Source organism: Oryctolagus cuniculus, chromosome 7 (assembly GCF_051225735.1).
Source record: "Oryctolagus cuniculus isolate XC-2025 breed Fujian yellow rabbit chromosome 7, ASM5122573v1, whole genome shotgun sequence".
Lineage (NCBI taxonomy): Eukaryota > Metazoa > Chordata > Mammalia > Lagomorpha > Leporidae > Oryctolagus > Oryctolagus cuniculus.
Genome location: NC_142873.1, coordinates 134713924 through 134731001, shown reverse-complemented (window position 1 = coordinate 134731001; position 17078 = coordinate 134713924). Strand labels below are relative to the sequence as shown.

Below are 17078 nucleotides of genomic sequence, written 5' to 3'. Positions count from 1 at the left end.
TGGCTACAGCTGGACTGGAGGAGGTCCATGAACACAAGCCCCCAGCCCACCTTTGCTCATCCCTTCTTCTAGCTTGCCTGGCCTGCCAGCATCCCAAATCTATCCTTGCTTTCAGACTCGGCTAAAATTCCTCTCTCTCACCAGGTGGGGCATCCGTCCTAAATTCCTTTTAGCATGTAGTTCTAGAATTCTCCAGGATTCCAAAAGACTCAAATTAGATACCCTCCCCACTCCTGGGCCTCTCTGTTCCTTGGCCTCCACTCTCTTGTCTTCCATACCCAGTCACCACCTCTGGCCTTCTGTCCTAGATCAATTTTGTGTTTGTTTGTTTGTTTTTTAATTTGAACATTTAAAAACTAAGAAGAAGACAGGCTATATCAGTGGTTTCTGAGCTTGCCCTTTGCAGACAAAATCATCCACAAATTCCAATGTAGGAAAGAGGAAAGCCTAGCATGTGAGTCCTCTGGGAGGCCACTGTGGTTGAAGCAGAGGAGAGCACAGAGCGCTACTTCCTTAGCCCACAGGGAGATAAGAAAAGCAAGAGCCCACCACTGAAGCACCCCCAAGAACCACCGTAAGGTCTGTGCAAACGCCTCCATTCACCCCTTTCTGGGTAGGGATCCGAGGGACATTTCCTCCTGACCCAGGCCAGCAGTCGTCCTCACTGACAGTGTCTGGGAGATGTGAAAGGCCCTCGGAAGGCTGAGCAGCTGCAGGGGGAGGTGGGAGGTGTTCACAAAACACACTTACTTATAAGGATGATGATCAGTAGTCTGATAATTCCAAAGGCAGGAATCATTTCTCGAAAATTCTTGCAAAGAGATAAATAATGATAATATAAGCTATCTATTGGCAGATGAAACCTCAACTTCACACCCTCTTCATCTACTTTCCATTTCATTTGAGTGTCAGATATTTGCAAAACAAAGCATGAGTTTTCCGATGGACTTGGGTACAGCACCAGTGCACTTTGAACAAACTGAAACATGATGTTTCATTTCATGACATAAACTAGATACAGTTTTATCAGCCAGAAACAACCTAAGTAATACAAAACCAACACTTAACATGTTGTTAAAAAATAAATGCTGTCAAACTAAGTCTAATGGGATATTTACAAGTTTGCTTTGTTAATATCCGTTGGATATTTCTTCATCCTCTATCCCAGTGGTAATTAGCAAAGACGCTAAAATGAAGGAGACTTCAAAAGAAAAAATTAAATGTTGTTCAAAAAACATTCGGTTTTAGCTTTGAAAAACCATAGTGCACCTTCAATAACCCTTGTGTCACTACAAAACTGTACAGAAATTTCTCCTTTTACTGAATTACTACTCTCTTTTCAAGTTAGCAACTTTCTTCTCAAAAAGTAAAAGTGCTGAAATAGGCATGTTTACTATCAATCATTTTCAAGCTCTGTAACCACAACCTACAGCAAGAAATAATATACACTGGGGCCGGCATTGTGGCATAGTGGGGTAAGCAGCCGCCTGCAACGCTAGTATCTCATATGGGCAATGGTTCAATTCCTGCTGCCCCATTTCCACTCCAGCTCCCTGTTAATGCTCCTGGGAAAGCTGTGGAAGATGGCTCAAGTGCCTGGGCCCCTGCACCCACATGGGAGACACAGAAGAAGCCCTGGCTCCTTGTTTCAGCCTGGCCCAGCCTCAGCTGTTGTGGCCATTTGGGGAGTAAACCAAAAGATGGAAGATCTCTCTGTGTGTCTCTCCCTTTCTCTCTCTCTCTCTGTAACTGCCTTTCAAATAAAAATAAATACATTTCTTAAAAAAGAAATAATTTAGATCACAATTCAGTACACACATAAATCGAACCTACTTACCCATATCAGACATGATACGCTCTGATTTTTTTAATTTTGTTGAATTTTTGGCCACAATCCCTTAAACTAAATTCACAACAACTCAGAGTTGCAATCCAAAGTCTAAAAACCATTTTGCTAAATGACTTCTGCATTTGGGGCAATTTTATAATCATTTGATATTTTTTTCTCCTAGAGCACTTTTAAAGTATACCTATAAGGTTAAAGGGCTAAGAGCCAGTCAGGGTTTTAGCCCATTTTAAAAAGCAGTTGGCATTTGTACCTACTGCTCATAGCAGTATAAAAATGATATGCCAACTTCAGGGGGCAATCTGGGAGAGGGAGAGAGAGAGAGAGTGATCAAAATGTGAAGCCTTCATCCAGTAAATCCACTTCCAGGAACTTCTCTTACAAAAAAAAAAAAAAAAAAAAAAAAAAACCACACAGAAATACAAAACGATAAAACATTCTTTACAACATTCTCTGTAAATATGAACAGCTTGAGTCACCCCACGTTGTTTTCAAGCAGCAATTCCCTAAACAAATCAGGACCCAGCTCCATACAGAATACTCTGGGGCACCTGCCAAGACTGACAGCAGCTCCGTGCTGGCGAGGTGAGTGGGTGGGCAGCACCCCACATCAACATGAAGCACAATACAAAAGCACTTCCATGTTTCTAGTAGTAGCATCACCAGGGTTTTGAATACCAAGAGAAGGTCTGAATGGAGATACAATCATCAAACTTAACAAATACTATATGGAGGACCTTGACTTTACATTTTTTTTTTAACTTAAGCCATTATTTAGTGCTCATGATATTAGTGCTCATCAGGCAAAAAAAGATGAGATGGGCAAGGTGGACGGTTGGTCCTACGATTCTTAGAAAGCAGATGACTGCTCGTAAGCACTGGTCGGTGAGGACTGCCTGAACCAGTTCTGTTTTAAAAAGAGACCAAGAAGTCCACAAACTCCATTTCTAGAGGTCTTACCACCAGAACATTCATAAAATAGCCTCCTATCAGAGCGTAGACGCCTCCCGAAGCGCCCACGAGAGATTTGAGTGGGTCAAAGATGGAGCTGGCAAGGGATCCTGCGGGAAGAAAACAGGCACGATCAGACACGACGAATCGCGGAAGACAGACCACGGTGATGTTTCCGAGAACAAATTCACTTTGTCCCTTCCGTAATCAGTCAGCTTTTTGTTACTCTAAAATACTTGAGAGGCGCCACTGAGGAAGGAAGAAGGCTTATTGCATTTTACAGTTCGAGGGTTCGGGCCAGATGGGACAGCCCCATTGTTTAGGCACCTGGCGAGGCTGGGGCTGGTGGAGGGACAATCTCAGGTGACCCAGGCAGCAGAGGGACAGGAAGTGAACTCATCTTCTCCCGATGTGGCCTCTCCTGATAGTGCCATCACAGTTCAGTCCTGGGGCTCCGCCCAACCCACTTCCCAAAGCCCCACCTTCACATGCCATCACAGACTAAGCTCCATCCTTAATCCATCAACCATGAACCCATTCATGTTAATGTAAGACTTGGGCTGTGAATAAGCATCTGCATGACTTTGGGGCGCCAAGTCCTGTGCAAAACCTAACCAGGGAAGTACAACTCTGTAGGTTGACTACTACGATTTTTCCGAAACAAAGCAGGCAGGGACAGAAACGCAGATTCTGGAAGCAGAATTACCAGTTATTTAACCGCACCTCACTTTCCCTACCTGCAAAATGGGGCTATTAATAGAACTAAACTTCCTGAGTTGTTCACAGAAGTAAACTATCTATCTATCGATCTACATATATATATATATATATATATATCGATATCACCTAACATACTTTTTTTAGCTATTACTTTGAAATATCTCACGCATTTAGTCAAAAACTATCACAGTATCTGAGACATGCCAACATTTTATCTCTCATGGAACCAGGATGTGGCCTCAGAATCCTTCTCAACATACCATTCAATCCTATTCACCAAGCAAGTCTTAATGTATTTGCTAACCCAATCCAAAAGCTCCTGGACTCAAACAAGGCTTTACAAAACACCTCATTCAAAGCTCAGATGTTCTCTCTCTTCTGGTTACTGCTAATGCTTAGTCTCTGCCTTCCAAGGCCAGGTCTCCTTCCTTCTGACTCGATACAACACCTACTAGGGGCAACAAAGTGTCTGACTATAGGAATCTTACAAAAAGGTGAGTAAACTATTGTAATAAAAATGCAGAATATAACAACTACTAGGATCACAATAAATGACTGCACTGTGGAAGCTTGTAGGAAGGAATGCCTTTCCCAGCAGAGGGTGGAGGCTCCGTTAACGTGAGGAAGGGATCTGGGTGGACATCATGGGAGCAGGCACTTAACCTAACAGTCAGGTCAGTCCTTGGAATGTCCACATCCCATATCAAGTGCCTGGGGTCAAGTTGCAGCCCCACTCCCAATCCCAGCTTCCTGGTAATGCAACTGGTGGACAGCAGATGGTGGATCCCTGCCATCCACGTGGGAGACCCACTTGGAGTTCTGCATTCTAACTTTGGTATGGCCCAACCCTGGCTGTTATGGCCATTTGGGAGTGAACCAACAGACAGAAGATCAATCGATCAATCAATCAATCTCTCTCTCCCTCCCTCCCTCCTTTCCTCCCTCTGTCACGCTGTCTTTCAAATAAATAAAAAGTAAATCTTAAAAAAAAAGTGAGAAGATTATTATTCACACAATACCAGTGCCACTGACTTTCTAAACTAGAACATTTCATAATCCACAAAGTACTAAAACACTTTCATATAGGATCAAAGTGCCTCCAAGTAACTTAACTGAGTTCCAGAACAAACCTAAAGGTTTATAAGAATACAAAAATATCCCACAAGCTAAAATATCTAGCATCTGATCAAAAACTATCAGGCATGCAAAGAGGCAGAAAAATATGGCACATTCTAAAGAGAACAATGGATCAAGCAAATAAAATCTGCCCAGAACTGACTCAGAAGTTAGATTTAGGAAAGGCATAAAACAATTATTATAACTCTATATTCTATGCTCAAAAGTTAAGCAAAGGCATGTAAGATATAAAAGGGGCTCAGATTAAATGTCCAGAGATGGGGGCCAGTGCTATGGCATAGAGGATAAAGCCACAGCCTGTAGTGCTGGCATCCCATATGGGCGCCAGTTCGAGTCCCAGCTGCTCCACTTCCGATCCAGCTCTCTGCTATGGCCTGGGAAAGCAGTAGAAGATGGCCCAAGTGCTTGGGCCCCTGCACCCGCATGGGAGATGTGGAGGAAGCTCCTGGCTCCTGGCTTTGGATTGGTGCAGCTCCAGCAGTTGCAGCCAATTGGGGAGTGAACCAGCGGATGAAAGACCTCTCTCTTCTCTCTCTGCCTCTCCTTCTCTCTCTGTATAACTCTTTCAAGTAAAATAAATAAATCTTGAGCCGGCGCCGTGGCTCAATAGGCTAATCCTCCACCTTGCGGCGCCGGCACACCGGGTTCTAGTCCCGGTCGGGGTGCCGGATTCTGTCCCGGTTGCCCCTCTTCCAGGCCAGCTCTCTGCTATGGCCAGGGAGTGCAGTGGAGGATGGCCCAGGTGCTTGGGCCCTGCACCCCATGGGAGACCAGGAAAAGCACCTGGATCCTGGCTCCTGCCATCGGATCAGCGCGGTGCGCCGGCTGCAGCGGCGGCCATTGGAGGGTGAACCAACGGCAAAGGAAGACCTTTCTCTCTCTGTCTCTCTCTCTCACTGTCCACTCTGCCTATCAAAAAAAATAAATAAATAAATAAATAAATAAATAAATCTTAAAAAAAAAACCTTCTAGAGATGAAAACAATGTCTACAATGAAAAAAAATAAGCAGTGGGTTCCATGGCAAATTAGATACTGCAGAAGGAAAGATCAGTGAATGTGACACAGAAAGAGAAACTACTCAAAAGGAAACACACCAGAGAATGTTTGCTAAAATAAATAAAGCATCTATGAGCCATGGGACAATTTCAACAGCTGCTATCTTCATGGTTCTCACTGAAGAGCAGAAAAGTTAGTTAGGTACAAGAAAAAAAATGATTGAAGTTTTTCCAAAGTTTGATGAAAATGATAAACCAACAAATCCAGGAAGCTCAACAAACCCCAAGCACAAGAAACATGAAGAAAACTCCATCAAGGCACACACATACAAAAATCAAATTTTTCAATGGAAACAGAAACCAATAGAAACCTTTTTTTTTTTTTTTTTTTTTTGACAGGCAGAGTGGACAGTGAGAGAGAGACACAGAGAGAAAGGTCTTCCTTTGCCGTTGGTTCACCCTCCAATGGCCGCCACGGCCGGTGCACCGCGCTGATCTGATGGCAGGAGCCAGGAGCCAGGTGCTTTTCCTGGTCTCCCATGGGGTGCAGGGCCCAAGCACCTGGGCCATCCTCCACTGCACTCCCTGGCCACAGCAGAGAGCTGGCCTGGAAGAGGGGCAACCGGGACAGAATCTGGCGCCCCAACCGGGACTAGAACCCGGTGTGCCGGCGCCGCTAGGCGGAGGATTAGCCTAGTGAGCCGCGGCGCCAGCCAGAAACCAATAGAAATCTTAAAAGCAGCCAGCATAAAAAGACTCATTTCAAACTGAGGAATAAAGACGTGGATGATAACAAATGGTCACTGGAAGTGATACAAATGACAAAACAGCACAGCAATAAGAAAAATACTGTCTCTGAGGACTAACCAGGCCATTGGAACCCAAATGGTTAACTCTGAACCTGCTACAGCAGGACCCTGAGGATAACTCTGAGGCATCACCTTGCCTCAGAGTGACTGCATGACTCTGACCCTCGCCCCTCCTTGCCAGGGCAGTGGGCTGAGAAGACCACACGGTGTACATCGCTGATGCTGATAAACCCCACTCACGGAGCTTTCTGCTTCTCCAGACCCTGCGGGCGTGGGTCCCTGCAAAAATACACGACAGGGAGCATCAAAGGACATCTGCCCTCCCCTAGACTCCCTGCCTACTGTCCAGGTGCTGTCTCTTCTACAATAAAAGGTTTGGACCTACATCCGTTATAACCCTACCACTGTCAAGCTTGACTGCAACCCCTAGGAAAAGTGTTCAGAAATGAAGGCGAGGGACAGGCGCTCGGCCCAGCAGTTAAGACACCACTTGGGATGCCTCCATCTCCCATTGGAGGGCCTGGGTTCAAGTCCTGATTCTGCACCCAATTCCAGGCTCCTGCTGAGGAGCACCCTGGGAGACAGCAGGTAACAGCTCAAGCACTTGGGTCCCTGACACTCACATGGGAGACCCGGCTGCAGTTCCTGGCTCCTGGCTTTGGTCTGATTCAGCCCTAGTCAGTTATTGTGGGCATTAGGAGAGTGAGCCAGCAGATGAGAGGTTTCTCTGTTTCTCTGTGTTTCTACCTCTCAAATAAATAAATATTCAAAAAGAAAACAAAAGTAAATTTTTTTTTTCAGACAAAAGCTGAAAGAATTAATAAGTGGGGCAAGCACTGTGATATTACAGGTTAAGCCACTGTCTACAGCATCAGCATCCCATCTGAGTGCTGGTTCAAGTCCCAGCTGCTACCTGCTCATGTGCCTGAAAAAACAGCGGAGGATGATCCAAGTGTTTGGGCCCCTTCCATCCATGTGGGAGACTTGGATGAAGCTCCTGGCTCCTGGCTTTGGTCTAGCCCAGCCCTGGTAGTTGCAGCCATTTGGGGAGTAAACTAGGGGATGGAAAATTTCTCTCTCTATCTCCTTCCCTCCCTCCTTCCTTCTCTTCCTCTTTTGCTGTAACTCTTTCAAGTAAATAAATAAATAAACCTTTAATTTTTTTATTTTTAACAGGCAGAGTAGACAGTGAGAGAGACAGAGAGAAAGGTCTTCCTTTTTCCGCTGGTTCATCCCCCAGTGGCCACTGCGACTGGCGCGCTGCAGCGGGCGCACTGCGCTGATCCAAAGCCAGAAGCCAAGTGCTTCTCCTGGTCTCCCATGCGGGTGCACCTGGGCCATCCTCCACTGCGCTCCCGGGCCACAGCAGAGAGCTGGACTGGAAGAGGAGCAACCGGGACAGAATCTGGCACCCCAACTGGGACTAGAACCCGGTGTGCTGGTGCCGCAGATGGAGGATTAGCCTAGTGAGCCGCAGCGCCGGCCTAAATAAGCCTTTAAAAAAAAGTTAATAACCTACATATCCATGCAATAAATACCACTTATACCAAAAATATAAAATATTTTTGCTGATAAATCCAGGAAGCTGGATTTGCTGATAAATCCAGGAAGAGATAAATCTAACAAAATAATCTGCCAGATCTAAACACTGACATCTGAAAAACACGCTGCAAGGAATTTTGAAAGACCTAAATAAATGGTAGGATATACCTTGTTCGTGGACTGGAAGATTCACTTTTGTTAAAATGTCAGTTCTCCCCAAGATCTATAAATTCAATGCAATACAAATCCAAATCCAAGACGATTAATTTTTGTAGAAATCGAGAAGCTGATTCATGTGGAAAAGCAAAGAACCTAGAATAGCCAAAAATGTTTGAAAAAAAGCAAAATTGGCATGCTAACACTTCCTGCTTTCAAGACATACTGGAAAACAACGGTAATCAAGAAAGTTTGGCATTGGTGTAAAGATCTATAAATACATGAGTAGAACAGAACAGAAAGTTCAAAAATAAACACACACATGTACAATGGACAGCTGATTCCAACAAAAAGATGCAGAGGAATTCACTAGAAAAGGACAGTCTTATTAACAGATGCCACTGGAACAGACATTCACATACCAAAACTGACACTTCAATCCACACCTCGTGCCAGTTCTAAGTGAGTCACACACCTAAATGTAAAGCCCCAAATCATAAAACTTCTAGAAGAAAATGTAGATGAAGGTGCTGGCACTGTGGTGTAGTGGGCGAAGCCTCCACCTGAAGTGCTGACATCCCATATGGGTGCCGTTTCAAGTCCCGGCTGCTCCACTTCCCATCCAGCTCTCTGCTATGGCCTGGGGAAGCAGTAGAAGATGGCCCAAGTGCTTGGGCCCCTGCACCCATGCGGGAGACCCTGAAGAAGTTCCTGGCTTCTGGCTTCAGATCAGTCTAGCTCCGGCGTTGTGGCCATTGAGGGAATGAACAAGCAGATGAAAGACTCTCTCTCCCTCTCTCTGTAACTCTGCCTCTCAAATAATAAATAAATAAAATCTTAAAAAAGAAAAAGAAAGAAAATGTAGATGAAACCTACACAACCATGTGTTAAGCAAAATTTCTTTGATGTAACACTAAAAACATAATTCCAAAAAATTATAAATTATATTTCATCAAAATTTAAAACTTCTGTTTTTCAAGAAAATGAAGTTTTTAAGAGAATGAAGGAGCTAGCATTGCAGCACAACAGGGTAACCCACCACTTGCCATGCTTGCCTCCCCCTATCAGAGTATTGGTTTGAGTCCTGCTGCTCCACTTCTGATCCAGCTCCCTGCTAATGTAAATCATCCACATGGGAGACCAGGATGAAGCTCCTGGCTCCTGGCTTTGCCTGGGGAAGCAGAGGAAGATGGCCCAAGTGTTTGGCACTCTGCCACCCAGAGTTCTAGGCTCCTGGCTTCTGCCTGGCCCCGCCCTGGCCATGGTGGCCATTTGGGGAGTGAACTAGTAGATGGAATCTGTCTCTCCTTCTCTCTATTAATCTGCCTTTCAAATAAATCTTTTATAAAGAGAGAGAATGAAAAAGCAAGCCACACACCAGGAGAAAATATTTGCAAGTCATATATCTGACAAAGGACTTATAATCATAATATATAATGTATATTATTATATATAATAAAGAATATAACCCAATTTTTTAATGGGCAAATGATTCAAACTGACCTTTAGCAAAGAAGACATATATGGGTGGCAAGTGAGCAAAGGAAGGCTGCTCTCCATCACTGGTACTGGGAGATGCAAATTCAGGCTCACTGAGATCTTGCTACATCCTTAATAGATGGGCTGAAATGAAAAAGACTGACCACATCCAGTATGTGTGAGGATGCAGAAGAACAGGAACGCCTGGTGAGAATGGAAAATGGTGCCACTTTGCTGCCCTATGACCTAACGATTCTACTCCCAAGAGAAATGAAAGCACATATCCACACAAAAATCTTACACACATGTTCACAGCAGGGTTATTCATAACAGCTAAAAGGTGGAAACTCTCCAAATATCCATCAGTGTGCTAATTTTATACCCATACAATGGAATATTATCCAACCATAAAAGGGAAGGAACAAAGAATAATACAGACTACCACAGTGATGAATGCTGAAAACATTATGTGAAGTTTTAAGAAGCAAGTCACAGAGGACCATATATTGTGTGATTCCACTTACATGAAATGTTCAGAACAGGCGAATCTGCAGAGACAGGAGGAGAGGAGTGGTTGGCCCAGAGCTGGGGTGAGGATGTGGGGCAGGGACTGAGGGATGACTGACAGTACAGGGCTTCTTTTCAGGGGATGAAAATGCCCTGTGGTTCTGTGATGATGGGTACCAAACCTTGTGAATTAACTGAACACTGGATTGTGCGCACTAAGTGTGTGGACTGCATGGTACATGAACTATTTCTCAGGGCTGGCACCATGGCTCACTAGGTTAATCCTCCGCCTGTGGCGCCAGCATCCCATATGGGCGCTGGGTTCTAGTCCTGGTTGCTCCTCTTCCAGTCCAGCTCTCTGCTGTAGCCCTGGAAGGCAGTGGAGGATGGCTCAGGTGCTTGGGCCCCTGCACCCGCATGGGAGACCAGGAAGAAGCACCTGGCTCCTGGCTTTGGATCGGCGCGGCGCCGGCCATAGTGGCCATTTGGGGAGTGAACCAACAGAAGGAAGACCTTTCTCTCTGTCTCTCTCTCTCACTGTCTATAACTCTACCTGTCATAAAAAAAAAAAAAAACACACACACACACATGAACTATTTCTCAGTCAAGCCAGGAACAAGCTTGTCAGTTTGGGGACTGTGTTTGGCTCAGCAGTTAGGACACCCATGTCTCACATCAGAGTGCCAAGGTTGGAAACCTACCTAACTCCAGCTCCTGACTTCAGCTTCCTGCTAATGGGAACCCTGGCAGGGCACTGGTGATGACAGCTCAAGTAGTTGAGTCACCCATGGGGGAGACCTACCTTGTGTTCTTGGCTCCAAGCTTCAGCCCCACCCTAATGCAGTCATTGTGGGCACTTGGGAAGTAACAAAACGATAAGAGCTCTCTGTCTCTCAAACAAGTAAAGAAGTAACTTTTAAAAGAGTGTGACTTTCTAGAAGTTAAACATACCATATCACAGGACCAAACTATCCCATTCCTAGGTATTTGCTCAAGAGAAATGAAAATCTTTGTCCACACAAAGACTTAGGCATAGATGTTCCTAGCAGCTCTGTAGCAGCCACAAACTTGAAACACCTCAAATATCCATCAACAGGCTAAACAAAAATGGGGGTATATGTCCCAACACTGACATAAACCAACAGAATCAACTGTGATGCATGCAACCATGTGGCTAAATCTCAAAATAATCATGAAAAAGGAAAGAAGCCAGGTGATAAAAAAACATATTTTCTATAATCCCCTTTATGGAAATGCCTAGAAATCACAAAGTAAGCCATAAAGACAGAAAATCCATCTGTGGGTGCTGGCGAGGGGAGGGTCACAAGGAAACCTTTGGGAGGTGGTGGATTGTGATGATGGTCTCATAGTTATATACTCATAGCAAAACTGACCAAACTGTACACTTCAAACATGTGCGGCCTATTGTATATCAATTACATCTCACTAAACAAATAGAAAAACAAAGACACAGATCCCAGGGCCACCTCCCCACAGACTCTGACTGGGGAGACCTAGGGGGAGCAGAATAGCTTTCCATGTAACATGCTCCCCAGGAGATCTGAGCGTGGGTCAGATTGGGGCAGCCCGCACTCCTCAGTCTTAGATGTGCATAGGCAACACCTGTGAATATGTTAACAATGTACATTCTGATTAGCAGGTCCCACATGGGGCCCAACAGGCTGCACTGTTCCAACCTCCCAGGTGATCCCAGTGCTGCAAACTATGGAGCACACTTTGCCAAGAGCAAGGGTAAGGAGTTGGAATCATATTCATATGTAGGAAATAATCTAGAGAAAAAGCAAAGCAAGAAAAGCAGCGAGGAGAGCTGGTGGCATTCTTGGAAGGTCAGTTGATCTCCGCACCATGGCAGGTATTTTAGGAAGGGTGGAATATGACCTCATCCGTGGTTGGGGAAGGAGACCCAGCCTGCACTGGGGAGGACAGACCGGAAGGGCAAAGGGATCTGTGCCAAGAAGCTATTGCAGAAACGGGCAGAGGACGTGAGCAGGTTACTCATGGTGGCTCTCTACTCTCTGCTCTCTCACTGGGGAGTGGCTGAGAGCACAGGTTGAAATTCAGCTGTGGGAGACACAGGCTTGTAGATGTGGGAGCTGAGCAAGGCCTGGCTGTTGCAGAGGACTTTGCAGGGCAAGGGGTGGGGGAGGCAGAGAAAAACAGGAGTGTGCAGAAAGGGAACGTGGGAAAACAGGATCCACAGAACAGGCGGAAGGAGGGCAGCTCTGTCACCCTTACTGATTCCATCTCTAGCAGGGCTAATGATGGCCTCCTGCTCTCCCTCCCCACAGCCAGGGCACCATGCAGGATCACAGGCCTCCCTGCAACCCTGGACTCTAGGCAGGTCAGGAAAGAAGTTGTGGGTGCAGTAATGGACTGGACTGTGTCCCCTAAAGGTTCCCTGAAGTCCTAACCCCCAGGACCTCACGGAAACAGGGTTGCTGTTGGTGTGATCTGCTAAGGTGACGTCATCCTGGAGTAGGGTGGGTCCCTACAACACAATGACAGGTGTGCCTCTGAGAAACACAATGGGAGGGCAGTGAGCAGAGGCAGAGGTGGAAGCAATGCAGCTGCAAAGCCAAGGAACACCTAGGAGGAACAGCCATGACCCGGGGTGCCAGAGGCCACAGGACTCTCCCCTGCAGCCACAGAGGCACGTGGCCCTGCAGACGCCCTGATTTCACACATTTTGTCTCCAGATCTGAGTCCGTGCATTTCTGTTAGGTGTGCCACCCAGTTTGCAGTGCATTGTTACGGCAGGCACAGCGCTAATACCACACCCACAGTAGTGTGAGTGTCCTCACTTATTTGTAAATCGCATGTATACCAGGGGGCTTCAGAAAGTTCGCAGAAAGGGGCGGGCATTTAACTGAGTAGCAGAGACCCTGGTTAAGATGCCTAAGTCCCACATACTCTATAGGACCTGGGTTCCACGCCCAGCTCTGGCTCCTGACGTTGGCTTCCTGCTAGTGCAGTCGCTGGGCGGCAGCAGTAATGGCTCAAAAATCGGCTCCTGTCCCCCATGAAGGAAACCTGAATTGAGTCCCTGCTCCCTGGCTTCCGTCCAGTTCAGTCCTGGCCATTGCAGTGGATGGGAGCTCTGTTTTTTGAACCCCTGCCAACCCACGTGGGAGACCAGGATGGGATTCCTGGCTCTTGGCTTCAGCCTGACCCAGACCTGGCTGTTGAAGCCATTAGAGAGTGAACCAGTGGATAGAAGTGCACTCTCTCACTCTCTCGCTCTCTCTCTCTCTCTCTCTTGCTTTGCTTTTCAAATAAATAAGTAAATCTTTTTATAAAAAAACATTCTTGGGGCATGCATTATGGGATTACGGCACAGCAGATTAAGCCACTGTTTGGGGTGCCTTCATCCCATATCAGAGCTCCTCTTCCTCCCTCCTTCTTCCTTTAAAATAAAATAAAAATAAGCAAAAATATAAGAACAAAAACAATTTTTAAGGTTTTTATGATAACCCTGGATCTCAGAGCATCCTTTATTCCTTGTAAAGATTACCTACCTGATTTTTGTAACCAGGCACACAGAAACTGCTATAAATCCGACGGCATGCAGGAGAGCATGCCAACGAGGGCCCTGAGCCCCTGGGTGCTGTGGAACTGCCACCCTGCCCCAGAAAACCACACACACCTACGGGACACAGAAAGACAAAGAGGGGCCTGTGTTGATCTGTATCTTACCTGGCTGTTATGCTTGATTTCTTCCCCATTTTTTTTTAGAAATAGATTGGTAAAGAACATCTACAAAGAACCCACAGCTAACATTACACTTAGTGGTAAAAGAAGAATTGCTGGGGCCAGTGTTGCAGCACTGAGTGGGTTGAGCCACCACTTGGGATGCCCACATCCCAAATCAGAGTGTCTGAGTTCGAATCCCACCTCTACTTCTGATCCTACATGTCTGCTAATGAACACTCCAGGAAGAGCAAGTGATGCGTCTGAGCTCCTGGCTTCAGCACGGCCCAGCCCCGGCTGTTGCAGGCATTTGGGGAGTGAACCAGCAGAGGGAAGATCTCTGTTTCTCTCTATCTCTGTCACTTTGCTTTTCAAATACATCAAAATAAACAAACAAACAAACAAAAAGACAGACTGCTTTCTGGCTAAGATCAGCAAGCAGGCAAAGATGTGTGTCCTCACCACTCTTACTCAGCAATAGCTCTGAAAGTGCCGGCAGCGCTCAAGGCAAGAAATGGAAACAAAAGGCACACGCTTTGGAGAGCAGAAATAAAAGCGTCCCTGTGTGTGGATGGCGCAGAGGTTTCTGTGTCCCCTCACGGGGGCTCAGGTGTCGGAGGCGTGGTGCCCAGGACGGTGGTATTTGGAGGTGGTAGAAGCTTTCAGACTGGGGGCAGGGGGAGCAGGAGGAGGTCTCAGGCCCTTGAAAGGGGTTAGGGTATTTCTTGCAGGACCCTGGTTAGCCCTTGAGAGAGGCTGCTGTAAAAGCTTGGCCCCACCTCATCTCTCTGTGGCTTCCTGTGTGAGATGTGATCCCCTTTCCCACCCCTGCTCCCACCGTTGTCATCTGCCATGAAGTGGCACGGTCCAGAGGGCCCGCGCCGGAGCTGAGCCTGAGCAGGTGCCATGCCCTTGAGCCTGCAGAACTGTGAGCTAAATAAGACGCTCTGCTTCATGCGTGGTCTGCCTCAGCTGTTTTGTTAGAGTAATTCAAAATGAGCTAATTCAGATGCGTGATGACTGGCAGATAACATGAAAATCCCAAGAAATCCGAAAAACACATAGGAAAATAAAAAACCTAGAACCCTTTACTGAGTTCAGCAAGATCACAAGATTTAAGAGCTACATGCAAAAATTAATTATACTTCTAAATACCAGCAGCAAACAGATGGACACTAAAATTAAAAATACAAGCCCGCTTCAGAGATGCAAATAAAAGACATACTCTTTATGGATTGAAAGACACAAGATAATGAAGATGTCAATTCTTCCCCAATGGATGTGCAGGTTTAATTCAAGTCCTACTAAAATTCCAGCAAAAAGTTTTAAAGATATAGACAGAATTATTGCACTATTTATATGGAAAGGTGAAAGAATTAGAACAGCTAAAATGATTTTGAAAATGAAGAGTATAGTGGGGAATCACTCTTAGTGATTTCAAGACTTACTATACAGCTTCAATAATCAAGACCGTGCAGTCTTGGTGGAGAGACACACAGATTGCTGGAACAAAAAGACGGCACAGCAGCCCCAGCCAACCACAGGCAAGAGATTCTGTTGAAGGTGCACAAGCCATTCTATGCAGGAGGGACAGTCTTTTCAGCAAATGCTCTGGCATAACTGGATATACACAGGCAAAATAAACAAAAAGAGCCTGAATTTGAACCTCATACCTTATGCAACAACTATCACATATCATAACAACAAATCACATATCCAAACGGAAATCATAAAACTATAACTTCCAGAAAATAACACAGAAAAAAACTTTCAGGACCCAGGGCTCAGGAAAGTCTCTAGACATAACTCCAAAAGCACAGTCCATTGAAGGAAACATGGAAAATTGGACCTTAGCGACATTTAAAACTTGGGCTTTGTGAAAGACCTTGTCAAGAGAAAGTGGGGCCAGCGCTGTGGTGCCACAGGTTACCAAGCCACTGCCTGCCGTGCTGGTGTCCCCACTGCCTTGCCTTGGATTCTGCTCCCTGACCTGGATGGGGTTTCTGGTTCTTAGCTTCGACCTGACCCAGCCCCAACCACTGAGACTGTTTGGAGAGCAAGCCAGTAGATGGAATATCTCTCCATCTCTCTCTGTCTCTGTTAACTGCATTTAAAGCAAATAAATGAACCTTAAGAAAGAGAGAATGAAAAGTAAGCTACAGACTAGGAGAAAATATTTGTAAATACACATTCAATAAAGGACTAGTACCTAGAACATATATAAAATGTTCAACATTCAATGGTACAAAAAATTTTTTTAAAAAATGCACAGACTCACTGAAGAAGACAGACAGATGGCAGATAAGTACAGGAAAAGCTGTTCATTGAGGAAATGCAAATTAAAACCACGATGAAATACCACTCTACAGCTACCAGAGCTGGTTAAACAAAAACCAGTGACAGCACCAAAAATGCAAGATGTGGGCAAACTGAAGCACTTATCCACTGCCAGGGGCAATGTAAAATGGAACAGATATTCTGGAAAACAGAATGTTTTCTTGTTTCTTTCTTTCTTTTTTTTTTTTTTTTTTTTGACAGACAGAGTGAACAGTGAGAGAGAGAGAGAGAGAGAGAGAGAAAGGTCTTCCTTCCGTTGGTTCACCCCCCAAATGGCCAATCCGAAGCCAGGAGCCAGGTGCTTCCTCCTGGTCTCCCATGTGGGTGCAGGGCCTAAGCACTTGGGCCATCCTCTACTGCCTTCCCGGGCCACAGCAGAGAGCTGGCCTGGAAGAGGGGCAACCGGGACAGAATCCGGCGCCCCGACGGGGACTAGAACCTGGTGTGCTGGCGCCGCAAGGCGGAGGATTAGCCAAGTGAGCCTCAGCGCTGGCCTCTGGTTTCTTTTTTTTTTTTTTAAGACTTATTTATCTACTTCACCGGCAGAGTGACAGACAGAGAGAGATCTTCCAACCACTGGTTCACTCCCCAAATGATCACAACAGCCTGGGCTAAGTCAGGCCAAAGCCAGGAGCCAGGAACTCCATCAGGCCTCCCACATGGGTGTCAGGGACCCAAGGACTTGGGACATCTGCTGCTGTTTTCCCAAGAGTATTATCAGGCAGCTGGATTTGGGAAGTGGAGCAGCCAGGGCTCAAACCAGCACTCCTATGTGAGATGCCAGCATCATGGACAGCAGCTGAACCCACTGTGCCATAATGCCAGCCCCTGGAGTTTTCTTTAAAAATGAAATGTATCTCTATCATGTGAACTAGAACTGTGCTCTTGGG

General features: G+C 45.8%; 1 protein-coding gene and 1 long non-coding RNA gene across 7 annotated transcripts in view; one reads left to right on the top strand and one right to left on the bottom strand.

Moving 5' to 3' along the window:
• The window catches only part of RHBDL2 (rhomboid like 2), a 52680-nt gene that overhangs the window by 4806 nt on the left and 30796 nt on the right, over nt 1–17078 (bottom strand). For all 4 annotated transcript variants that reach the window (XM_089337439.1, XM_089337438.1, XM_002715202.6 and 1 more), the window contains 2 exons: nt 2807–2907; nt 751–811 (listed from right to left, as the gene is read on the bottom strand). In XM_089337439.1, the coding sequence (XP_089193565.1) occupies nt 751–811; nt 2807–2907 (162 nt within the window). The remainder of the gene's footprint in view (nt 1–750; nt 812–2806; nt 2908–17078) is intronic.
• Nucleotides 1–17078, top strand: part of LOC138850675 (uncharacterized) — a 60318-nt gene that overhangs the window by 25486 nt on the left and 17754 nt on the right. The window contains exon 4 of one of the 3 annotated variants that reach the window (XR_016237400.1): nt 13897–14259. The exons of the other annotated variants lie outside the window; for them this stretch is intronic. This is a non-coding gene — a long non-coding RNA (uncharacterized LOC138850675). Of the gene's footprint in view, nt 1–13896; nt 14260–17078 lie in introns of those variants that run through there. 3 annotated transcript variants of the gene reach the window in all.